A 17,558-nucleotide genomic window follows, 5' to 3' on the forward strand; every position below is an offset into this window, starting at 1 on the left:
ACTCCGTGTGATATTTCCTTGTGACATAGAACAAGGCCACTCGGCCCATCCTCAAGAGGTTTCAACTCCTATACATCCACTTATTTAGTGGACCACTCTCTCACACCTGCCCAGTAACACCTCACTGATCCTCCCACCAGGCGCCTACATATTGGAGTGCTTTACAGCAGCCAATTAACCTAGCAACTTGCACATATTTGAGATGTGGGAAACACACGCGGTCTACAAGAGAACGTGTAAATGGTATGTTGACCTTTATTGCAAGGGGCTGAAGATTTGTTACATTATACAGGGTGTTGGTGAGGACACATATGGCGTACTGGATCATAGATCATAGTACAGTACAGTACAGGAACAGGGCCTCTAGCCCATAATGTCTGTGCTGAACATGATGCCAAATTAAACTAAATCCCATCTGCTCGCACATGATCCATATCCCTCCATTCCCTGCGTATTTATTCACCTGTCTAAAAGCCTCTGAAACACCACTTTTACATCTGCTTCCACCACTACCCCTGGCAGCCGGTTCCAGGCACCCACCACTCTCTGTCTAAAAAAAACATGCCCTGCACATCTCCTTTAAACGTTCCCCCCTCACCGTAAATGCATGCCCCCTAGTACTTGACATTTCTACTCTGGGAAACAGATTCTGACTCTTGACCACATCTACGCCTCTCATAAGTTTATAAACTTGTATCAGCTCTTCCCTCAGCCTCCAACCCTCCAGAGAAAACAGCCTAAGTTTGTACAACCTCTCCTTAGAACTCATACCCTTTAATCCAGGCAGCATCCTGGTGAACCAAAGCTTCCACATCCTTCCTGTAAGGGGGCGGCCAGAATTGCACACAATACTCCAAGAGCAGCTTAACCAAAGTTTTATATAGTGGCCAGGTGATTTCTTTACTCTTATACTTAATGCCCCGACCAATGAAGACAAGCATGCCATGCTGTGTGCAGTTTTGGAGGTAGTCCGAAGAAGATTCACCAGGCTAATTCCTGGGATAAGAGGATTGTTCTATCAAGATAGACCAGACAGGTTGGGTCTGTATTCTTTAGAGGTTAGAAGAATGAGGGGTGACCTTATTGAAACATAGAAGATCCTCAGGATCATTACAAGGTAGATGACATTTCCACTAGTGGGAGTCTTTAATGAGGGGATGCAGTTTCAAGGTAAGGGGCCAGTCAGTTAAAGCTGTGGTGTGTAGTGAATCTCTGGAATTCTCTGGAGGCTGAATCATCACAAGGATTTAATGTGGAGGAGGTAAATTTTTAAAAGATCAGAGGATTTGTAGATCTGGCACAGAGGGGGTGTTGTTGCCTGGGGCCTGGTGGCCTACTCCTGATCCTGTGTTCCTGTGACGCAGGCAGACAGTACCCAAGGTTAGGATTGAACCTGGGTCACTGGAGCTGAGTGACAACTGGACTACCTCCTACACCAGTGTACTGCAGAAATAACCTCCCTTTCATATCAGACCAGGTAAAGCTTTTGTTGAGCCTTTCTTCTGCTGGAAGATTCTTTCCCAAACAGACTATTTTAATCCTGTTGCAAGGATGGATAACAAGGGCTGACGCTATTGCTGCAGTGAAGCATGGATTAAACCCCTCACCTTTTCTGTCACAGCACGGGTGCACTCGATGAGCTCTCTCTTGGTGAAGCTGTCGCTGGGGCTGATCTGAACGGCTCCTGCTTTCTGTACCAGGAATATGCAGCCATGACCCAGATCCTGAACTCGCGTCTTAATCTGGAATCCAATCTGCAGATAAAGTGGGAGCAGGTCACTCATGAAACCTGAAGCAGCACCGGATCACTCTGAATCACATAAGGGAAATACATAGGCTGCCAGTGTTGTCTTGAGACTGAAACGTTGATATACCAAGGCCACAACTCTTTGCGGTGGCTCCCCAATTCAACTTGGATGTCAGTGAACCAAGACTCAGGATCAGGAAATGCAATTGCAAAAACAAAGTGTATTTGAATGAGTCAAAGAACATGCACAAACTTAGTGCAAGTTCTCCACAATGTGACCAGCTGAACTGACAGCAGCAAGGAATGTCTGGAGAGCTGAACTAATAATCTGGGTGGCAGCAGGATTGGCCAGGGATTGTCAGAAAAATCCAAATAGTGTTTCGGTATCTTGCATGTTGGTGGAATCCCAACAATTATTGGGGAAACAAAGAACTGCAGATGCTGGAATCTAGATGAAAAACACGATGATGCTGGAGGAACTCAGCAGGACAGGCAGCAACCATGGAGAAAAGCAGGTGGTCAACGTTTTGGGTCAGGGCCCTTCCCCTGACCCAATATATTGACCGCCCGCTTTTCTCCATGATACTGTCTGGCCTGCTGAGTTCCTCCAGCATCATCGTGTTTTTCATCCAACAATGATTGTCCTGGATTGAACCAGACCAAGTAAGGACATCAGATTTCCTTCTCTGTAGGACATTAGCGAACCTGATAAGCAGATTTGATAAAATCTCTCCCATTGTTACCATGACGGAGGCTGCTTTTTATTCCAGATTCTTCGATTAGTTGTCATGGGATTCAAGGTAATGTACCTGGATAAACAATTCAGGCTCCTGGATTCTCCCATCCCTTCGGGAAGGCTGTCTGTGCCAGCCAATACATCACAGGTTGCACCCACACTGCTGTTGGTCACCAGATACATCTGTCCACCCAGCAGATGAAAATCATCAGAACTGCAGATGCTGGAAATCTGAACTAAAAATAGAAAATGCTGGAAATACTCAGCAGGTCAGGCAGCAACGGAGGAGAGAGAAACAGAGCTAACATTTCAGGTCGAAGACCATTCTTCCCTGTCCACACATGCTGCCTGACCTGCTGAAGGCTTCTGGCATTTTCTGTTTCTCTGTTCAGCCCTGCACCAGCTCTGTGCCACATGGAAAACAAAACCAGGCCCTGCTGCCCAGTTGCCACAGGTCCAGTAATTGTTTTCAATGATAAATAACAAGATTTTCTTACAAAAAAAAGATTTTTTCTAGGTTTTTTCTGAGTTTTCTTGCAAATTCCAAGCTCGGTCCACAGGGTGAGAGCAGCCAGGTGGGAGCACAACCAGTCCTGAAGTTAAGAAATTCACTTCTTGTGCATGTCCTCAGGGGAAGTACGGATCAACAATAGACAGCAGATGTGTGGTCCAACAAGCAGGCCACAAGCACCCTGAACTCTTTCACGTAGAATGTCACACTGCAGACAGGATCCATTGAACAGAAGTAGCATACCTCCTCGGTGTCAGCCGTGACTGTGGCAAGTCGTCCTTGGTGAGCAAGGTGGCTGTAGTCAGTGGTCACTTGGGAGGCCAGGCCCCCGAGCTCCTCAGGACAGGTCACTGATTTGGACATCTGTACAGGCAGAAATATTCAAAGAAAACAGTCAGAAAGGGTTTCCAAACAAGATTGCTCAAAGCCACAGTGGCCTGATCTGTGAGACCGCATTATATTTACATTTCCCATCACTGTAACTGTCGGCTGACACCACAAGTGGAGATTTGACTAAAGTTCTTTTCCAGCACATGAACCCAACGAGATTCCTGATTAAGGCCAATGCACCTCAAATATATCCGCGTGAGGATTACAGTGATGGGTGGCAGAGTAGCTCTGCAGATAGTGCAGCTGCCTCACAGCTCCAGTGAGCCTTGTTCAGTCCTGACCTCTGGTGCAGTCCATGCACCGTCTACATGTTCTCCCTGTGACCACGTTGGTTTTGCCCAGATGCTCCAGCTTCCTCCCACATCCCAAGGACATGCCGGTTAGTAGGTTAATGAGCCACTGTAAATTATCCCCATGTGTAGGTGGATGGCAGAATCTGAGGAAGTTGATCGTAATGTGGTGAGAGTAGGTGACAGGGGAACTCAGTGGGAGAATGGGAATGGCTGAGGCTGAATAAACGAGGTAGGCTGAATAACTTTCAGCTGTGTTGTAAGGAAATATGAGAAATTGGTGCCTTTATGTGTCAGCACTCCAGTCTGTGTGTACATGCACCTTACCCCTGTCCACGTGCACCTATAATTGTGTGTTTGGTTTGTGTGCATGTGCTGGGCTGCGTGGCCACATATTCGTCAGTTCTGTACGTGCCAGCAATTTGTGGTACACAGCCCACGGCCACAAGGTGAGAAGCAATCCCCAGCTCTCACTCACCATCTCCTGGGCAGTAACTGCAATCGCCTTGGAATATTTCACCATTGTGGTTTGGTAGTCAACAAAACTTCCTTCTGGTTCAGGTGGGGTGCCCTCGTCCAACTGGAACAGAGGAACAATGGAAAACACATCACAGGGCAGTCGCAGCGAGGAAGCTAATTATTAAACATCACCAGCCCAGCAACGGTTAACCAATTAAAGGGAGTGGGGCTAATCTTCACTCAGAGTGTATGATAGGGTCCTGAGGAATTATATGATCGAAACAACAATGTCAGAGAGTTAAGGATGTGAAGAACCTACATGGCCACATGCAAGCTTGGAACGCGATGGGTATATCCCTCATCACTTTTACTTTCTATATTGTAGACATGACTTTAGGGGGGAAATGGAAAGTCTCTGCACCACTGTGGATTGAGCTTTCAAACAGCAACAGATGCAAAGCACAGCAGATGGACCCCACTGGGGACACTCAAATGATGGAGCATCAACACAGCAGTAATATAACATGCTGACTTTGCCGACAAGTGTTGTTGAGGTGACAGAGATGGGCCAGTATGTGGTTCTTCTATAAGTGACACACAGTGCTAACTGCTACCCAGGGCTTGCTGAGTTTTAACAGCTGATCACATTGAAAAGGCTGCTTGTAATTCCAGAGATGTGTTGGACTCTGAGCTGAACTCAACGTTAAAAGTTTTAAATGTCATCTCTCAGACCAGGGCTTCAATCATTCAATCACACTCCACAGCCCCCCCTCTAGCCCTTCTACCCCTAGCTCTCCCCTTAGATTCCGCACTCCGACTGCTATATTTTCACGTGAAGTTCACCTGTTCCAACCTGCTCCCACTTTTCCCCCCACTGTCCCCACCCTGTAACCCTGAGGTATCTAAACCTCTGCTGCCTGCACTAACTCTGCACTGCCCATCATCCCAGGCTCACTTCAGATTGAACGTTCTCATCCTTCTTTTGAAAGTCCCCGCTCCCTCTGAGCACTGTCATCCTAACTCTGTTGTAAAATCTCTTCTAGTTCTAGCCTGTGACACATTCCTGATAGTCACTGGTGGTCATACCTCCAACTTCCTCAGCCCTAACCTCAGGTCCTCGCCATCTAATTCTGTGAGCTCATTACTCTGATCATCTCCTGTGAACTATCTTTTCAACCAACCTTTGGCAATCTGTTGCCATTATGTTCTTCCATGGTTCAATGGCCAACTGTTAGGTGACACTCTTGTGAAGTACCTATTGCACCAAAGGCGGATGTATAAATGCAAGGCAAGATCAATGTCCAATTTGGCCAGAAATCCTCCTTTAGGAGACTTACTCTGTTCATTGCATCAGCGATGGCATCGACCATACCACCCACCATTCCAATGTCACTGGCGGCTTCATTGAGAGTGACCATGATATCATCCACTGCCTCCTTCATGAGTTGAGCTGCCTCTGTAATTGCATCGTGTGTGTGAGAAGCCTGGAGAGTGAATGTTATACAAGGTGGTTAGCTCCTGGCTGCAGAGTCAAACAGGTTAATTCCCACCTAGTCAATCTGAACCACAGTGGGTAGAGAGGTCCTGCAAGGTACCTTTCACATCAGTACACACAGTCTACTGAAGGAGAGAGGCAAAGCCTTGAACAATGAGCAACTTGTGTTCAGACATTCAAAGAGCTGCCTCATCATAGGCTACTCAAAAACATAATTAGTGCTAATACAACATACATGGAGGGGTTCCATTGGGCAGATTGGAGATCACATTGGGTCCACCTACCACCAACTGTGGCTGAAGGACATCCCACCACTCAAGTCATTTGCCCATCACAAATATCACCAACGCTCTGAAACAAGTAGTGATCAGGATCGAGAAACTGTTGACTTCTGTTCACACTGTTCACACAATAAAGCTTTGTGACTGCTCCTGTCCATCTCCTTCCCCCACGTCAACTTCCCCCCTAATATCACCTCCCATTTCATACTCATACTCAGAAACAAATCTTGGGTTGAGAATTTCTGTTTCAAAAGAGTGAATTATGCTCGATCAGCCTGTCACCTGAATTCCCCACAGACGTACTGAACTTGTACTGATGCCTGGCTCCAGTCATCTTGGGCCTCCCAATCTCAGAGATGGGCAGCCAGGCCTCGGGCCTCAGCTGTGTACCAAGGCCTTTGACAGATGGCAGGGGTTAGGGCAGAGTTCCACTGGGAAAACAGGAACACAAAGTGCATCTATCCAAGAGCCTGGTTCTTGGGTTGTTGTTGAAGTTTATTCCCTGCTCAATTCTCAGCTGAGAGAACAGACTACTTGCTTATTGCAAACCATTGCTACTTTGTTAGTCTTTTCCACAAGTAATTGGTTGCTTCCACAGGGATCAGACTTGGGCCCATTGTTGTTCATAGTTAGCTTACTAACCATGCCTTGTACATACAAATCATTTTGGATGAGGATGAGGATGTACAATGGTTAGTAAGCTTGTAGATGACACTAAAATAGCTGGTACAATGAAGAAGGTTATCAAAAAATGCAGAGGGATCTCGATCAGCTGGGTAAGTGGGCCGACAAATGGCAAATGGCATTTAATTCAGTAAGTGCGAGGTATTGCAGTTTGGGGAGTCAAACCAGGATAGGACTTTCACAGTGAAAGGGTTGACCCCTGGAGATTGTTGTAGAACAGAGGGACCTGGGGTACAAGTACAGGGTTCCCTGAAAGTGGCATTACAGATAGACAGGGTGGTGAAAGGCGGCACTTGGCACGCTGGCCTTCATCAGTCAGGCCATCATGTAAAGAAGTTGTGATGTTATGTTGCAGTTGTACAAGCTGCAGAGGAAGTTGTAGAGGAAGGTACAACAACAACACAAAAAGAAATTTGGACAGGTGCATGGATAGGAAGGGGATATGGGTCAAATGTGGGCAAATGGGTCTAGCTTAGGTGGGCACCTTAGTCAGCATGGACGAGTTGGGCCAAAGGGTCTGTTCCCGTGCTGTTTTACTCTATGACAGGCGTGGCAGTTACAGGCCATAATTTCTAAATTTGTGGATGACATGGTATTGTGAATTTCAAAGAGGACAGTGATAGATCATAGCAGGATGCAAGTAGGCTGGTGCCATGGGCTGGCACACGGCAGACAATGTTAACACAAGGTGAGAGCCACTTTGGTAGGAAGAATGAGGAGAGTCAACATAGGTAAAGGACGTTGCTCTGAAAGGAGATACAGGTGAAAAAATCACTGAAAGTTGCAGGGCAGGTTGAGAGTGTGGATGATAAGGCATATGTAAACCCTGGGCTTTATCCATAGAGGCTTAGAATATAAATGCAGGGAAGGTATGCTGAAACTTTATAAAACACTGGGCTGACCTCACCTGCAGTGTTATGCCCAACTCTAAGTGCCTCATGACAGGAAGGATGTGAAGGCATCAGAGAGGGTCCAGAAAAGGATTATGAGCATGTCCCTGGGATGAGAGTCAGTGGTTACAAGGATAGATTAGAGCAGCTGTGACCAAATCCTTTGCTGAGGGGATATAAGATGATGGATAGTGAATGCTGGAAAGAGTTCCCTCTGATGGAGGGTTTGAGGATGAGAGATCACAGGTATAAAATAAAGTGAAAGAGAATCAACTGTGACATGACGATGGTTGGAATCTAGAACGCACTTCCTGCAGATGTGGTGGAGCAGGTGGGGAAGATGTGGCCTTCGGGGGGGGGGGGGGGGGTGGGATCTGGATAATTTGCAAAGTTACAGAGAAGGGGCTAGGTGGGGGTTGGAACTAGAGAGTCGTTCTGGTAGAGAGCTGGTGCAGACTCAGTAGACTACGGACTGGTATGTGGCTGATCCTGAGGGCTGCTGACACAAAGTTCTCAACCTCAAGCCAGGCAGACACAGGTGCAAAACTGAATCTGTCAAATACACAGTTGCTGAATCTGCATTGCCACTATCCAAATACCGTTGGAGGAGGGGACGTGCATCAGGAGACCAGTTCCACCTCTGGGTCACTGACTCTTGGCTGAATTGTGACCCAAACAAGGTGCAAGTTGTCTGAGGTTTGCAAATGCAAGGTCAGTAAGTGCTCGACATGCCGAGATCATTAGCCAGTATTAGCCTGTATTGTGCGGCTATTTTGATCTGTTTGTTCATGTGTATTTGAATCTCAATCATTAGCCAGCTGGAAATAAGCTAAGACAGGGAGGATCAAATTAACGAGCTATTGTGACTCTTTCACAGACTGCTTTATCATCAAGTGTATGTAACCAGTGTAATTCATACATCCACTGACAATACCACGTCCCTAACCTAATCCTTGAATAATGTTAAGCAGCAAGCACTTGGCACAGTTTCCACAGCAAGTGTTGGCACTTGGAGTGCTGGAACTGTACACAGGCACACAGACAATCTGCTGCTGAGCTTCTCAACAAGGCAAAGCTCTGCTCAGTGAATAGGAGAGTGGGCTCCAACATGGGACAACGGAAACCACGCTGAACGGACATTCCTGACAAATTGAGGCACATTCCTGGCACGGTGGCAGACACATCACATGCCCAACTGTACCTACAAACTCAGTCAAACACCTTGGCTCACCCAGCGTGTTCAACTGGCACCTGGGCTCACCCAGTACACTCACCACATGTGGTTCAACTGGCACATTCCCTGCATTCTTGGCCAAACTGTACAAACCTGCCACGCCATAGAAACTGTGTAGACTCACCACTGCACTGAGACATTCACCACGTACCCGAGCACCACATCAGTCCTACAACACGTGAACACACCATGGCACCACCAGGACTCCCACACTCACCTGGGACATTAGCAAAGGCTCACAACACACTCACCACAGACTGTACGGAGCTGGCAAACCCCTGACACTTGTGCACACCTGGCACGTTCACCACAGACCTGGGCACAGCTGGCACTGCACTGAAAAATACATGCAGAATGCAAGCCTAGTTCTGAGAAAAGATAAGAAGGTATGGGAGGTAATGATAAGATAAGAAGGCTAGGGAGGTATGGGCTGGGATACAAGATGCACAATAACATAACAGCAGCCACACGGTAGGATCATAACATCATAAAACTACCAGCAACTCTGCAAGTTCTGATATCTTGCTGATCACGTTACCCTTTTTGGGTGAATGCCTACACAAATATCATACGGGATCATGCAGCAGGGTGCACAACTAATGAAGTTACAGGCATGCATCTATGTTTTAGAGTTATTAAAATGTAAGTTATGGCAGATTTTAGATTTATAAACTCTTTCTAATAATCTAATTCATGTTCTTTGCCACAATACATTAATACCAAGATTGAAACATCTAGCTGCATTTGTGAACTTTCCCACTGGTGAATGGAAATAAAGTTGTTTCAGTAAATTATTCTGACATCAAATCACCCCCATCGAATCACCAAGAGGCGTCACGTTTAAGCAACTGGGGGAAACAGATTAATGGAAATATTAAAAAGAGAGTTGCAACACAAACGGAGCTCAAAAATGTTAATAGACTTTACTACAAAAATCAGACGTGTTATTTTGCTATCATTTCTTGGAACACGAGTAAAGGAAATAACATGTAAACAAGGTGGAATTATGGAAAATCGGCATGCAAATTCTCACATTATTTACAAACAATTTCCAAATCATGAATTATTAGGAAGTAGTCGCCATCTATGACGACCAGGAAAGCTAGGTAAAAGAAGCAATCTATAAGCCAGACTTAAAAAATAAAAACAAATATTCAATCTTAAACTGGAAAATGAGACCAAATCACCAAGTGCTTGCCAAAGAAAATCAAAGCTTCAAAGCAAAAATCAAACAAGTTGCTCTGATACTCTTCCAAAGTACTTTTGGTAGATGTTTTAGGTCATTGCACTGGTGCCAGGGTGAAAGCCAGGGTGTTATGTGGTCATCAAGTCATACAGCACAGAAACAGGCCCTCTGGCCCAACTGGTCTGTGCTGACCAAGATTCCCATCTAAGCTAGTCTCATTGGCCCATATCTCTCTAAACCTTTCCTATCCATGTAACTATCCAAGTGTATTTTAAATATTGTTAATGTACCTGCCTCAACCACTTCCTCTGGCAGCTCATTCTATGTATTGACCACTCTCTGGGTGAAAAAGTTGTTCCAATTAAATCTCTCCCTCTCACCTTAAACCTGTGACCCCTATTTCTTGATTCCCCAACCCTGTGGAAAAGTCTGCATGCATTGACCCTATCAATACCCCTCATGATTTTATACACCCCCATAATATAACTCCTCATTGTCCTACTCTCCAACGAATAAAATCCCAGCCTGCTCAACCTCTCTATAACCGAGTCCCTCAAATTCCAGCAACAACCTCAAAAATCTCCTCTGCACCCTTTCTAGCTTAATGACATCTTTTCTATAGCAGGGTGACCAAAACTGAACACAATATTCCAAATGCAGCTTCACCAATGCCTTGTAGAAATTCAACATGACAGCCCAGCTTCTGTGCTCGATGTCGTGACTGATGAAGGCCAAGAAGGTGTGGGTTGGACAAAGAATGAGGACCACACTGCCCCTAACTCCTCCAACTCCCCCAAAACTCAGAATGCCCACTGACTCCCATTCTAGTTTAGCAACAAATGGCTCTCACATATTCCACACACAAATTGTGACGATGAAGCTAACACCAGGGCTTCAGAGAGAGCAGCTGCTTGTGGCAGGGTGTTAGTCCGATTGATCCACTGAGCCAACAGCTGAACTTGGTATGGTTCTGGTGGTGGCCTCCCAGTGCTGGCTGGTAAATGTTGTGTGAGAACTTGATAAAAGATATCTGGGGAAGGTGGGACAGAAGGAACAGAATCAGAAAAATGCACAGCAGCTCCACAAAGGTAATTAAAATTGCTGGAGGTAGGATACAGGGCATTGTTATTCACAGGACCTCCTTAGTTTAAGGCATTACAATTTATTGGTTCCACACCAGATATTTGAATTCCAAAATCACCCAACTTCATTAAGAGTCAAAATGATTGTTCGCAACCAGCTATCTCAAAACAATCCGACTGTAAAACTCAAATTAGCCATCACTCCAAATAAAATCACAGAGAGGGATCAGTACTTTATATCCCAGCCAACATCCACAGTCTGGAGTTAATTAGAATCACGTCACAGAAAGTTATATCCACAGCTCAGGCCTCAGCTGTCATGCAGACAGTACCCGAAGCTGAATTGCTCTGCCTGCTCCATTGCATTAGTTGTGGTTAGGAACATTGTATTAAACTACCCATCACTTGAACTCAGAACCTGGCCTTGGTCTACCTGTGTGAAGCTAACCTTTTCCTATTCCTCAGTCATCCCTGTCTGTTCTTTGAAAAGGAGATTGTGTTTGGCAAATCTACTAGTTATTTGAATTTGTAAGAAACAGGGTGAATAAAGGGGTACATGCAGTGTATTTGGAATTCCAGAAGGCATTCCATAGGCTACAGCAGAAAGGATTGGGGTAATATATCACCATGGACTGCGGAGTGGCAACTAACAGAAAACTGATTTGAGATAACTGAGTCATTTTCAGATTGGCAACAAATAATGAGTGGGATGATAGGGATCAATGCTAGGAACTCTCCTATTTCCAATTTACATCATTGACTTGGACAAAGGCACCAAGGTCACTGTAACCAAATCTGATGATGATCCAAAGTCAGGTGGGTTAACAAGTTAGGACAAGAGCTCACACTGGGATATACGTAGATTCAGTGAATAGGAAAAAATTGTCAGCTGGAGGATGTGGGAAAATTATCCATTTGGAAGAATGAAAAAGCAAATGGAGTGATTCTACAAAATGTTGTGGTGCAACAAACCGTCGCTGTCTGTAAGGAGTTTGTATGTTCTCCCGCGTCTGTGTGGGTTTCTGCCGGGTGCTCCGGTTTCCTCCCACATTGTAAAGACGTACAGGTAGGTTAATATGGGTTTAAAGAAAAATGGGCAGCGCGGACTCATTGGGCTGGAAGGGCCTGTTACCATGCCGTAAATAAAATAAATAAAAATAAAGGCATCTGATGGTGTCAGTAAATGAAACACAGAACGTTAGCATAGAGGGACAGCAAGTAATTTGGAAAAATAAAGGAAAAGTATTGCAAGGGATATGGAATGTAGAACTTTACAGGGTGGGTACTGGGAATAGTGAGTATAGTTCTTGGTCTCCATACTTAAGTCCAGATGTACTTTGGATGCAGTGAAGACAAGGTCGACCCCTGGGATAAAGGAGTGAATGAACAAGAAGTTGAGCACACTGGTCCTGTGCTCATTGTTTAGAGGAATGAAAGATAATCTTAGTGAAACATATAGGATTAAAGTGATAGAGTCATACAGCTATACAGCATGGAAACAGGCCCTTCAGCCCAACTCATCCATGCTGACCAAGTTTCCTTCGTAAACTAGTACCATTTGCCTGTGTTTGGCCCACATCCCTCTAAACCTTTCCTCTCCATGTACCTGTCCTAATATCTTTTAAACATTGTAACTATACCCACCTCTACCACCTCCTCTGGCAGCTCATTCCACTTACTCACCACCCTCTGCGTGGAAAAACTTGCACCTGAGGTCCCCTTTAAATGTTTCCCCTCTCACCTTCTTCCCTACCCTGGGAAAAAGACTGACCATCAACCTTATCTATGCCCCTCATGATTTTATAAACCTCCATAAGGTTACCCCTCAGCCTCCTTCGCTCCAGGGAAAACACTCAGCCTGTCCAGTCTCTCTTTATAACTCAAGCCCTCCAGTCCTGACAACACAGTCTTTTTCCCCAGGGTTGGTGAATCAAGAGCTAGAGGGCATAGGTTTAAGATGAGAGGGGGAGAAATTTAATAAGAACCTGAGGGGCAACTTTTTCACCCAGAGGGTGGTCCGTATATGGAATGAGCTGCCAGAGGAAGTGGTTGAGGCAGGTATAATAACAACATTTAAAAGGTACTTGGACAGGTTCACGGATAGGAAAGGTTTCGAGGGAGGAAGGGGTTAGATAGTCTTATGTGTGGTTAAAAGGTCGGCACAACATGGTGGGCTGAAGGGCCTGTATTGTGCTGTATTGTTCTATGGATATGGACCAAAAGCAGGCAAATGGGAATCTTGGTCGGCATGGACCAGTTGGTCCGAAGGGCCTGTTTCCGTGCTGTATGACTCTGAGTCTAATATCCTTGTGAATATTTTCTGCACCCTGTCCTTCCTACAGTATGGCAGCTAGAACTACACTCAATATTCCAGGTGCAGTCTCATCAATAGCATGATGTCCCAACTTTTGAACTCAATGCCTCATCTGCTGAAGGAACAGGATCAATAAATCCCAGGACCTCACTAGGTGTATCCAAGGATGGTGTGGGAAGCAACATAACATCCCAACTTCTATACTCAATGCCCTGACAGATGAAGGCCAGCGTGCCAAAAGCTGGATGATTGGAAAACAGCTAATGTGCTTTTACCTAAGAAGGGCAGTGAGGATAAGCCAGGGAACTACAGACCAGTGAACCTTACACCAGTGGTGGGAAAGTTATTTGAGGGGATTCTGAGGGACGGGATTTATTTGCATTTGGAAAGGCAAAGACTGATTAGGAATAGTCAGCATGGTTTTGTGTGTGGGAAACCACATCTCACCAATACAATAGACTTTATTTTTTTAAAGAGGTGACCAAGAGGATTGACAGGGGCAGGGTGGTAGACGTCTACATGGACAAGCCCTTCGACAAAGTCCTGCATGGTAGGCTGGTCCAGAAGGTTGGAGCACATGGGATCCAGGCTGAATTAGCAAACTGGATACGAAATTGGTTTGGTAGAAGGAGTCAGTGGGTGGTAGTGGAGGGGTGTTTTTCCATAATGAAGGCCTGTGACCAGTGGTGTGCCTCAGGGATTGGTGCTGGCTCCACTGTTACTTGTCATATCTGTTAATGATTTGAATGAGGTGACATGATTAGTAAGTTTGCAGATGACACCAAAATTGGTGTGAAGAAGGTTGTCTAAGGATCCAGGTCAACCGTGAAAGTGGGCCAAGGAATGGCAGATGGAAACTAAACCAGGGCAGGACTTGCACAGTGAATTTCAGGGCCCTGGGGATTGTTTTGGACAGAGAGCCCTTGGGGTACAAGTACATAATTCCCTGAAAATCAGAACACAGGTAGACAGGGTGGTGAGGAAGGCAGAAGGTGTGCTTGCCTTCATTGGCCGAAACATTGAGTTGGGACGTCACGTTACAGCTGTACCAGATGTGATGAGACCACTCTTGGAGCACTGTGTGCAGTTCTGGTCACCACACAATTGGAAAGATGTGATTAAGCCAGAGAGGGTGCGGAAAAGATCCACAAGGATGTTACCTGGATTGGAGGGCTTGAGTTATTAGGAGAGACTGAATAGGCTGGTGCTGTTTCCCTGGAATGGAGGAGGTTTAGAGGTGATGTTGTAGACAAGTATACAAAATTAGAACAGGCATAGATAGGGTAGATAGCCAGCATCTATTTCCCATGGTAAGTGTGTCTAAAAGGGCATAGGTTTAAGGTGAGAGGAAGGAGGTTTAAAGGGGGCCTAAGGGGATCTGAATGTTTCACACAAAGAGTAGGTGGTGAGCTGCTAGAGGAGGTGGTGGAGGCAGGAACAGTAACATTTGAGATTTATTTGGATAGGGCATAGCGGGGTATGGGACTAATGCAGGTAAGTGGGATTAGCATAGACATAGTGGGCCAAAGGGCCTGTTTCTATGATGTACAACTCTGTGACTCTACAACCCTAGTGGTAACTGGACCCACCCGTCTCTGTAAACAACCGAATAGTTCCTCTTCCCCACAACCTGGAGTCCTTCCTGCCCAGGTGCCTTGGCATCATTTTGTTCTGTTTATTCCTTTATTAATTTTTAAGAATCTGGGCTTCATTGGCAAGGCAAGGCCAGAATTTGTCACCTATTCCAAAATGCCATTGAGGAAGTAGCAGTAGTAGTTTTCTTGAACCATTGCAGACCTCTGGAGGTACTGCCACAGTGCTGCTGGGAGAGTATTCCAGGAACTAGACCCAGAAAGAGTGAAATTACAGCAATATATTTCCAAATCAGAATTGTACACAATTCAGAGAGGAACCTGCACTTGGAGCAACAAATAATCTGCTGGAGGAACTCAGTGGGTCGAGCAGCATCTGTGGGAGGAAAGAAATTGTTGACGTTTCGTGTCGAAACCCTGAGTCTGCCGTCTTGTGTCGCAATCTGCACTTGGAGTTTCCCAGCGTCACAGCCCTTATCATACAAGGAGGAGGTTGGTGGTTTGGACGTGGCGTTGGAGCATCCTGGTAAGTAACTGCAGTGCATTTGCAGACACTGTGCTGGTGGTGGAGGGAGTCATGTTTAGGGTGATCAAGTAGGCTGCTCTGTCCTGGATGGTGTCAAACTCTGAGAATCACTGGAGCGGCACCCAACCAGGTGGGCACTCCATCGTGCTCCTGACATGGCTGGTCGGTAGTGAAAAAGCTTTAGAATGTCAGAAGGTAAGGCATTCACCACAGGACACCCAACCTTTGACCTGATCTTGGAGTTACTGCGGGTAAATGGAATTAGGACATAGAACATAGAACAGTTCAGTACAGGAACAGGCCCTTCAGCCCATAATGCCTGTGCTGACCACAATGCCAATTTAAACTAATCCCATTTGCCTTCACATGGTCTACATCCCTCCCTTTTCCTGCCCGTTCCTTTGCCTGTCTAAATGCCTCTTAAACATCTGCTTCCACACTTGCCCTGGCAGTGTGTTGTAGGCAGCTACCACTGTGTACAAAAGCTGAATGTCGTGCAATCATTAGTGAACATTCCTACTTCTGACCTTGTAGTGGCAGGTCATTGATGAAGCAGCAGAACATGGTTGGGCAGTTACGTCCTGGGGTTGGGATGACTGACTTCCAATAACCCTGTGTGAGGTACAACCCAAACCTTCAGACTGTTAGATCCTCGATGCCCAAAGATTCTTTAACCCACACTCAGTCAAGTAATGGCAAGGCAGTCATTCTCATGTCACTGGGTGCAGCTCAGAACCACTAGTGAACTCAGCACCATCTCACATATCTCGGCCCCACTGCCCCATTTCTCTGATCTGTGCCCGTCTCCAGGACCACAGCAATATCATCCACCTTCAGGGACATCTTCACTTGTTCCACGTACAGGGTGACTGGCCACATTTCTCGAGCTCACTGACAGATCTGCCACCTCTGCCTGCCATCATGGCTGCTGTATCTGGAGAACTCTGTTCCCTGTTACTCACACTTGGTCACTGCCCCCTCAAGGAACAACCTCATCACCAGTATAGTGTCTGTAGGCCCTTCTGTGTGCTGTGAGAAGGATAGATCCATGGACGTAATCAACACTCAACCAACTGCAGTGGCTGGTGTAAGGATGTACCAAAAGTCACAGCAGACAGTACAACACCATTCTTACAAGAATACTCATGCTCATATGCCCCAGTCACCTGATTCCCACCTCGTGGCCTGGTATTAAACTCTAACCTGGGTTGCCAATTCTGGTTGGACATAGTCCCAGAGATATTCTCATGTGGCCCCTCACCTTTGGTTTCCCTACAATTCCATCCTTGCTGAATGCAGTACCAAGGTGCTTCATTATCCCACCAGGGGAACGTTGACAGTTGGTTTTAATCCCATCTGACAGCACAGCTTTTACAAAACTCTGATTTTTCTCCTGGGTTTTGCCCTCAGTATTGCCGGTCCCTGGAAGCTGCAGGCAACGCTGGGGCTGCGCTCACGGATGACCATCCCCACCTGACCTACAAAAATCACAGTCTAAACATGAGCCAACGTTAGCTCACAATATGAATGAACACCAGTCATATCTCTGAAGCCAATATTCATAAAGTGATCCACAAATTGCCTCTGCACTGGACTGTACCTTGGGATTACCGCCACCTTCCTTGGCCGCGTAGAGCATTTGCAGTGCAGACTCTGCCAGGGTCTTCGTCTGATCCAGCACGGTCATCTGCTGCTGATGGTCAAGGACTTTGGACGCCACACCAACCGAGGCCAGAGTCAATGGCTCAAAGTAACTAGCCAGCTGAGTGACCTGTGGGTGAGGCAAGGGGACAACAGAGTGTGTTTACAGGGTGCCAAAGCTCATTAGAACCCAGACTGCAACCTGCCAGTGTGAGGATAATGGATCAATGGTTCAGTACCTTGTGGCCCAGCTGAGCAGCCTCCCCACGAGCAGCTGTGGTAATCGGGTCAATCAGGTGTCCGATTTCCTGCACTGTAGAGCTCATCTGCTCCTGCAAGGCCTGCACACAGAACAGAGAGAAGGTCACTGAACACCAGCGACATACATCAGGGGAGCCCACTCCTGAGCAGGAGCACCCACACTTCAGGTATTAGGCACAGTCCCTGGGGTGGGCATCAGATGATGGCCCAGCCCTGGCTGAAACACTGGACCCAGCACT

The 17,558-nt window shown here is 46.3% G+C and overlaps 1 protein-coding gene across 3 annotated transcripts in view; it reads right to left on the reverse strand.

Annotated features, from left to right (window-relative positions):
• The window catches only part of tln2b (talin 2b), a 246,086-nt gene that overhangs the window by 31,046 nt on the left and 197,482 nt on the right, over positions 1 to 17,558 (reverse strand). For all 3 annotated transcript variants that reach the window (XM_052042407.1, XM_052042408.1, XM_052042409.1), the window contains exons 40-45: positions 17,298 to 17,399; positions 17,018 to 17,188; positions 5,471 to 5,617; positions 4,153 to 4,254; positions 3,238 to 3,357; positions 1,608 to 1,754 (exon numbers count right to left, since the gene is read on the reverse strand). In XM_052042407.1, coding sequence (XP_051898367.1) covers positions 1,608 to 1,754; positions 3,238 to 3,357; positions 4,153 to 4,254; positions 5,471 to 5,617; positions 17,018 to 17,188; positions 17,298 to 17,399 — 789 coding nt within the window. The remainder of the gene's footprint in view (positions 1 to 1,607; positions 1,755 to 3,237; positions 3,358 to 4,152; positions 4,255 to 5,470; positions 5,618 to 17,017; positions 17,189 to 17,297; positions 17,400 to 17,558) is intronic.

The sequence above is a fragment of the Pristis pectinata genome, chromosome 32 (assembly GCF_009764475.1).
Source record: "Pristis pectinata isolate sPriPec2 chromosome 32, sPriPec2.1.pri, whole genome shotgun sequence".
NCBI classification, from domain to species: Eukaryota; Metazoa; Chordata; class Chondrichthyes; order Rhinopristiformes; family Pristidae; genus Pristis; species Pristis pectinata.